Here is an 8956-nt window from a genome sequence, read left to right on the forward strand (position 1 = left end):
ATTTAACAGTGTCAATTCAGAGCCCAGAGACAATTAAAAGGTGTGACAAGCCTCCATCGCGTCTCGTTTTTTTCTATCTCTCCCTTTCTTTTTTGTTTTGTTTTGTTTTTTGTTTTTTTTGGTCAAACTGGTTTGCAAGGAGGACATCAACTCCCAAATCCACATTGTAAATTAATTGCACTCCGAGATATTCCCATAACAAACAATTAAATTCCCCACTGAAAAACCCAACCCCCGACTACACTCACACAACTATATACACACACACAGACATAACATTATTACACACCAGTCTCATTACTTGAACAGACATTGGTTACTAGCAGGCACAATGCATGGATGTTGTATTAGTTTTCAATGAGCTTCTTTTAATTTTAAAGGATTTTTTTTTTTTTTTTGATGGTGGATGTGAATTAAACACGGAACAATAAACATTCCAACACTGATTCTATTGTTAAAAAAACACACAAAAAACATTAAATATAAACAATCATTGAATCTGGTTATGTGTCCAATAAATCTGAGGGAAAAGTGTCATTTTAAAAAAACACATAATTGAAAATATAAAAGGGATTACATGTAAATCCAGGAGGTGAACAAAAATTTTTAGGTAAATAAATTTAGGCATCAAGGCAAATCACTTTGTATAATCTTTTTAGACTTTTCCCATAAAACATGCTCTGAAATTAACAATATTTCACATAACAACCTGATGCTTCTGGAAGAAAACCTTTAAAAAGCAGAATTAACTGGCTTACAACCTCTGCTTCATCAGATGAACCTCTCTGACCTGCAAGCCTCTCTCAGAGCTCAAACAGCCAGCTCCCCATCCTCTGATTTTGAAAGCCGGTAGGAGGGAAAACTTGCTCTCAGACAGAAATTGCACGCTATTATCAAATTGCACCTCCAACGCAGAAATTGCACTCATTACTGGAGCCTGCACAATGTGGCAGCTTCTCCACTAGTCATCCCCATCCTCCACCATCCTTCTAGCTTTTTGATCAGGAGCCACTGACTCTGGATCAGCACCAGCCTGTCGGCACTGTGTGGTCGGCACTGAGGAGGATGTTCCCGCTGATCTGTAATCAGACTGAGCTAAAATGGCACTGAGTGAAAAGAAAAACAAAAAGTGCTCAAATTTTCTTCAGCTGTTACCTAAACCCTTCAAACTTTTTGCTAACTGAAGAACCATCTGTAATCTACATGGAGCACCAGTAAGAAGTCAGAGGTCAGAAGAATGGCACATTTTAAAGGGAAGGCAGGAAACTCGGTAAGGACTGTTGTGGTGATTTGCTAACCAATGTGTCTTCATGTGTGAGTTCACACTGAGCTTTAGTCAAAAAGTAGGTTTGTTAATGCTTTAATGAATAACAGCATCCTTTCTCATATTTTCAGCTAAAACATTTAATGTACGCTGGAAATGACCTTAAGGCCTTTTAGCTTGATGATTTTATTTCCTGAAAGAACAACTTAGACTTGTTTTAGGTAGTTAAAAAAATAAACTGATTTTTTTACATTTTAGAATAGGATATGACCTTTGCTGCATTAACAATTGCCTAATTGACTGAAAGATGTTGAAAGCATCAGAACTGAACAGAGACCTCTGTTTCAAATTGTTTGTGTCAAAAGACAGAACTATCCGTAGAGCTGCAGTAGAAATTATTAGGATTACATTACACATTACGCGGCCATAGGATTTGTTGCAAACAGTTTTTATACATTTTATTCAATCAATACTTACATGACTATATTTCAAGATTGACTTTAAAATATTCAAATTTTATTTTGAAGAGTGCCAATACAGCTTTTCTGCTGTATTTCCAAGATACAACGACTTCTCTAAAGTCCAATAGTAAACTGAATTTACAAAATGCTGATATTTTGATGTAGAAACTGAGTGAAGAGAACTAAGATCAGAAGAAATATTAAAGCTGCTGCCAGCAGGGCATTATGGTCACCATGGTAACCACACATCTGTGCCTTAAACGGCTGCTTTACACTTCATAAGACATCAAGAAATCAGCTCTAATTGACGTAGTTGCATGACGAAAATTGCGCCATTTTGTTCTCCACATAGCTTTGTCCATGTCTTCTTGACACAAGATCGTAGCCGAACTTTTTCTCACATGGATATGCACCAAGTATTATGTGATTGGTCGGAAATTGTTGAGGGAGTGTTTCTGCAGAAAAGCCAGTGGCTCTAATAGAGTCATTTTGCTTCTACTGCTCTGATGAGAAGCAAAATGTTTTTACAACTGTTTCAGGAAAACTTAATTTTCAAGCCTAGGTGAAAATTCAAACTGAAAGACCTGTTTCAGGCTTACCTGCATCATCCAGTTGCTGTGTCATGCACTTCTACCGCAGCCTATCAGCATAGAGCAAGCCTTCATTTAAAAGGACCTCCATCCATGGCTTCATCCGTTCAACACACGAACTTCAACCCACGTCCGCACCCTTTTCCACCCTTATTTTCCCAGCTTCTTCAAGCTTCCTTTCTCTCTTTGACTTCCACCACCAGTGTCTAGCGCAGGGAAGACGCCTCTAATCCTCATCCTAAACTTTTCATTCAAGCTTATTGCTACTCACAGCACCCACGTCTTCTGCCGGGGTCCGAGCGCCAAAACTTTATTTCTTTCATGTCTTATAAAACTATCTAATTGCAGCTTTTCTCTGTGCGAGTTGAAATAAACTTTAAAAACTTAAAAAGATAGTCAAATGGCGAAGAACTTGTGGAAGGAAATACCATAAGTCTTGTGTGCGGAGGAGACCACACAGAGATACAGGCAGCTCTCTGTGGCAGTGCTGGCCAGGAGAAAGTACACTTTAGCAGGGCAACGTAGAGACACATTCCCTACGTTCTCTCGTTAATGTGTACCATCTGTCAGAAACGGTGGCAGTTTCTTTGTGACAAATTTGCAAATGTCTGCTTTGTCTGTTTAATAAAAATGTCCGGTCACTGTAAGGGAAGCAAAAATCTGTGCATGGACGGGAGAGTGGAGAAGCTGGCAGGAAGAAATCTGTTCCAGTGCTGTGGGAAGAAGGATGGGCTTTCTGGGAGATCTGCATCAAGTGTGTCATGGACTATGAAGGGTGTGTCCAAAAAAGAACATTTCACAGCGACGTGGCTGCAAGATGACTTCTTATTGGAGTATAAAGCAGCCTTTACTCCCTGATAGCACATGACAGTCAGAAACAAAGGAACAGAAATTCATCCTCAGACAAACAGTCATTGCGTAAAAACTAAAAATTGTATTTTGATGCAATCCTGAACCACAAGTGGCAGAAGTGGCAGTTAGTCACCATAGACATAGGCCTGTCATGATAACAAATTTTTCTGTATGATTAATTTCTCTCAGAAATTATTGCAATAAATGATAACATCGTGTGGAGGCCGTTTTAAACTAATGTAAAGATAATAACACATTAGTGCAAGTACATCCTCTCAAAGATTGATAAACTTTACTTTCAAAAGAACACTTAACTCTGGAACTGGAACTGGAATCTCAGCCTCCGTTAACAAGGAATGCACTTGAATAAAAACTAAAAAGGAAAACTGAAATAAAACCTACATTCAACCAAAACAGTACAGATTATGAAATCTGAAAACTAAACTGCCCTTCAAAAAATAATAATCATTAGTTTTGTATAGAGAAGATGGGAAAAATTGTCAGTTTTTGTCAGAGTTCGGGGAGTTCCTGCTGGGTTCTGGCTGCTGCTTCCTCAATTTCCCTCTCCAGGTGGCTCCTCTAACAGGTGTTCGGCATCTAGAGCTCATCAAGGTGGAGCATAAAGAGAGCCTGCTACCAGCACTTCACTGTCAGATTGTTAACCCGTATGGTACGTGCGGTACCTCCTGGCTCATGCGCCCACGCTCTTGAAACTTCTCATGTTGTCTTTTCGCCTCGCTCCAGGAAGCGTCACACGCTTTGAGAAATCCCTCTTCGCCTGAGACCAAGCCACAGATCCTGTCAAGATCAGTCTAGAGCTGCCATGCCTTCAGGGGCTCCACGTTGGCAGTAACTCTGACTGCTCCTCCTAGGCCGAACCCTGCTCTCCCTCCAAGCCACCAGGACCCCGTCCAAGCTGCTAAGACGCCACCACAGAGAAACCAAGTCTGTACCTAATTACTGCTAAGGAAAATTCTCCAGCCCTCGATCATCCCTCCCTGGCGAAGATCATCTACTAACCTGTAAGTCGTTCCTGCCTTATCATTCCAGTCATCGTCAACTATTTCCAATTAACCATCTATCTCTCATCCAGCTGATGACTTGGTCCTGAGTGCCTGGTTCCAGACCTCCCATCTAGACCCGTTTTCAAATAAATCTTTTGAACTAGCATTAGTTTACTGAGTGTTCTGCATGTGGTGCTAAATCCTTAGCCAAGGTCATGACAGGTTTTTTTTTTATAAAGAAAAAGTGCAAACTAACAAAAGCACACTGCAACAGAAGCACAAATGCGACATACCGGCTCCCAAAGGTTCAACGGTTCGCCTAGGTCATTTGGTTTGAATCTGAAATGTGCTCTCACACCGCTGCTGTTACTTTAACCTTGAAACCAACTCAATTCTGTTTTTTCCCTAATATCAAACAGTGTTTCTTTATTGGGCTAACTTCTAGCTGCGGCTAATGCTGCAGAGGAACAAGACTATGCGCCTTGGCTGGCTACCTGATGCGATAGGCCACGCCCCCCTTACGCTAAGAGAAAGGGAGGGGTCAATGAAGAGCATTGGAGCTGAGCCTTTTGTCGTCTAGTGTCTTCAGTAGAAGGCAAGAGAGACACGAGGAAACGATAACGCCGATAAATAAAAATTACCAAACTCATTTTAATTTATCGTGCAATTAACTGATTTATTGCGACAGGCCTACATAGACGTATACTTGTAATTATTATATTTTGAATCTGAATTGCTAGTTTGGTCACTATCAATGTTGTCTATAAAATAACAATACAGCTAGCAAATTTTAATGCAACCCACTGATAGAGTAAAACCCCCAAATTGACTGATTCTTATAAGTTTGCTTCACATAAAAGATGCGATATAAGTGGTTTTCTCACCTTTTCTGTTCTGATTCTAGCCTCAGTCATTCCCATAAACATATGCTGTTTATGCTGAATATTCCATATGCTGCTGTAAGAAGCTACCTTCTTTTTCAGCCAACAACTAAGATGTACAGAACTTAATTATTCTACCAATGTTGAAAACTGAGATTAAATATATTCAAGAGTATAAAGCCCAGTTTAAACTCTCATGTTTACAGTAAAATCACCAGATCACTGTTACCTAGAAAATGCCCAAGTACAATTTATAAACCAGAGTTTTGTCAGGTTAGCTGACCCTGAATCAAATTTAGCACCAGTAAAGTAAGTGAACAGTGAGTTTGGGTTTGGCTCAGCTGATCCTGAGTCAGTGGCTGTGTAACCTTATTAACTTAATAGATTATTAAAAAGAACGCAGAAGGTGCACATATGAAAAAAAATAAATAGACAAAGTTTTACCACCATGTCAGTTACAGCAGATGTGCAATCTGGATCCAACAATCTGAAGGAAAATATAAAAAGCACACTCAGGAGGTCTGACCAAGAGCAGGTTAGTGGGAGGATGATCCTGGTTCCAGGGGGGCTGTGGGTGGTGTAGTTCATATCACATGGCTATAACTCGGGCCTTGGCAGCAGCGGCCTGCGCCCTCTGAACGGCTCCATGGCTGCTCTCTCTCTTCATCAGCTGGTTGGTCTCAAACAGACCCTCATGACTGCCTCCTCCTCCACCATGGCCATCTTCCACAAATGTCAGCACTCCTGAAACACACATCAGGAACTGTTTCAAAGAAAATCAGTGTAACTGTACAAAACAGAACTCACTGACCACCGTCTGTCAGCTGTCTCGCTCTGAAAACAACTGCCTGTATTTTAAGAGGATGTGGAATTGCAGCCTGGGTTATGACCAGTCATGATGTGATATGCTGTTCCACTTCACACAAGACAGGGAGAGGAGTGGGAAGAATGGATGTTTAGTGTACACAGCACAGACTTTGACACCAACACACCTTTGAGACAAGTTGTCCAGCAACATGTGGGGAATCCAGCAGGTTGCAAGAAGCCATCTGCCACAAAACACCCCATAGAAATTGTAAATTTTACAGAACTTCAGCAGGGAATAAACTATGATACAAAGCATTAACTTTAGGTTCAGAAGTGCTCCTTAGTTTGTTTGTTTTTTACATGTTAACAAAGGTGGGCGATCATTGTTTTGCTGTTTACAATTTTGTAGCCAAGCCTAGCGAAATGGCCAGTTGGCTTCAGGTTTTTAAAAAGGATTACAACTTCATGTCCTTTTAAGTGTCCTTCTAAGTTTAAATGTTAGTTCTTTAAGAAATGTTTTATTTAATATAACGTGTACACAATTAATTTGCAGTATGGCAGCATGGTTTAAACATCTCCTGCTCTCCCTGCAGCTGCAAAAGACAGCTGCATGGGGAGTGGGTCCTCTGGCCCCATCCACACCAGAACACTCTTTCCAAAACGGTTCTTTTCCTTGTGAACACAGCATCAATTTTAGAAATGTTTTCATCAAACAAAAATGCAGCAAATGACCCAAATCCTGTAGTAACCATGCCATGCCTGTATGGGGTGCTGTAATGATGCCATGAAAATACACCAGAAACAGGAGAGAAGAAATGGAGCACTAGAACTGCCAAGGGTCAAAGCCCCTCAATGAATGTTCCCTCCAACCTATCCCATCGCCACCACCACCCACCCCACCCCCTTTAAAAAGAGAACTTGGCAAAAAAGTCCATGGTCAGAATTTTGTTTTTGGAATAACATGAATATTGAATCTGTATTGGGGTTCAGGTACTATCTTCTAATTTATGTAAAAAAAATATGCCAATGGAAAATCCATCAGTCATTTTTTATGTTGTTTAGTAATGAGTATTTTGGGGTGTATTTGTATTTTGAAGCTCTTAAATAATGCCATATTAACATCCTCAAGTTTTGAAATGCTTCAAAAATCTATTTATAAAGGTATATGGTTGTTGCAGTTTTAGCACCATTAAGTTGCTATACTTTACTCAGCTTTGTACAGGGCTTTTAACTTGCACAATAGTGAAGTGGAAAATTTCTAATCTAATTCAAACTATTATTGCATAAGGAACACCAAAAAACTGTAGTTTAACAGAAAATGCTGTTAGTCCTCTACTTTCAGGCTGTTACAACAAGTGTTACAAACAGTTTTAAAATGAAAAATCAAAAGCAGCAAGTATTCTGCCAGACTCATGTGCCTAGATAGATAGATAGATAGATAATGATGGAAAGATAAGCTCCTGTATGGCATGTACCACCAGCAGATTGAGGAAGTGGCTGATATCAACAAATCCTACCAGTGGCGAAAGAAAAGGCTGGACTGAAGGACAGCACAGGGGCACTAATCATGGCAGCACAAGAGCAATAGAGGTCAGGGTGTATCACACCAAACAAGACCCAAGATACAGGCTGTGTAAAGATGCCCCTGAGACAGTCCAGAACATAATAGCAGGATGTAAGATGCAGGTAGGCAAAGCATACATGGAACACCAAAACCAAGTGGCTGGAATAGTGTACAGAAACATCTGTACAGAGTATGGAGTCCCACAGTCAAAGTGGGAGACTCCACCTAAGGTGGTGGAGAATGGCAGGGCTAAGATACTGTGGGACTTTCAGATCCAGACTGATCAAAATGGGATAGTTAACCAACTGGACATTATGGTGATAGATAAGATACAGAAGAGAGCAGTGATGATAGATGTAGCAGTCCCAAGTGACTGTAACATCAGGAAGAAGGAGCACGAAAAGCTTGAGAAATACCAAGGGCTGAAAGAGGAAAAAGAGAAGTTGTGGAAATTCAAGTCTTCAGTGGTAGATGGCACCACTATATATATATATATATATATATATATATATATATATATATATATTAAACAAAACAAAAAAACTTCCATCTTGCCCTATTTGTTCTATATGGGCCATTCCACTTCACTTCAACCTTGGGTCATCTACCGGAGTCCCGGGAGCTTGATGGTTCTACGCAGTATATTAGCTGTTCTTAGGACTGTGCTCTTCTGGACAGAGATCTCTGAGGTTGTTCCTGGTATCTGTTGGAGCCACTCTTCCAGTATGGAGGTCACAGCACCGATATATATATTATATTAGTGTTCTTGTACACTAATTTCATTTTTGTTTGGGTCTTAACTCAAAGACTTTCTGAAGTGTACTCATCAATGTCCGAATGTAAACAAATGACTCGTAATTGTTGGCATCAAAACATGACTCTGCTTACTTTGATCATTTATCACTTATAATGTTGTAGACTGTTGATCGGGAATGATGTGTATTTACTGGGTATTTTTAATCATAGATTATATGTACACTAAGTTGCACACACTAATATTTCATTGGACTGCCTTTAACTTTGATTATGGCATGCATTCACTGTGGCATTGTTTTGATAAGCTTCTGCAATGTCACAAAATTTATTTCCATCCAGTGTTGCATTCATTTTTCACCAAGATCTTACATTGATGATGGTAGAGTCTGACCGCTGTGCAAAGCCTTCTCCAGCACATCCCAAAGATTCTCGATGGGGTTAAGGTCTGGACTCTGTGGTGGCCAATCCATGTGTGAAAATGATGTCTCGTGCTCCCTGAACCACTCTTTCACAATTGGAGCCAGATGAATCCTGGCATTGTCATCTTGGAATATGCCCTTGCCATCAGGGAAGAAAATATCCATTAATGGAATAACCTGGTCATTCAGTATATTCAGGTAGTCGGCTGACCTCATTCTTTGAGCACATACTGTTGCTAAACCTAGACTTGACCAACTGCAGCAATCCCAGATCATAGCACTGCCCCCACAGGCTTGTACAGTAGGCACTAGGCATGATGGGTGCTACACTTCACCTGCCTCTCTTCTTACTCTGATG

The 8956-nt window shown here is 40.3% G+C and overlaps 1 protein-coding gene across 1 annotated transcript in view; it reads right to left on the bottom strand.

Annotated features, from left to right (window-relative positions):
• Nucleotides 1–351: 351 nt before the first annotated feature.
• The window catches only part of LOC108247444 (MORN repeat-containing protein 4), a 40934-nt gene continuing 32329 nt past the window's right edge, over nucleotides 352–8956 (bottom strand). The window contains exon 5 of the mRNA XM_017435574.3: nucleotides 352–5796. Coding sequence (XP_017291063.1) covers nucleotides 5642–5796 — 155 coding nt within the window. The 3' untranslated portion in view covers nucleotides 352–5641. The remainder of the gene's footprint in view (nucleotides 5797–8956) is intronic.

Source organism: Kryptolebias marmoratus, linkage group LG3, assembly GCF_001649575.2.
Source record: "Kryptolebias marmoratus isolate JLee-2015 linkage group LG3, ASM164957v2, whole genome shotgun sequence".
Classification (NCBI taxonomy): domain Eukaryota; kingdom Metazoa; phylum Chordata; class Actinopteri; order Cyprinodontiformes; family Rivulidae; genus Kryptolebias; species Kryptolebias marmoratus.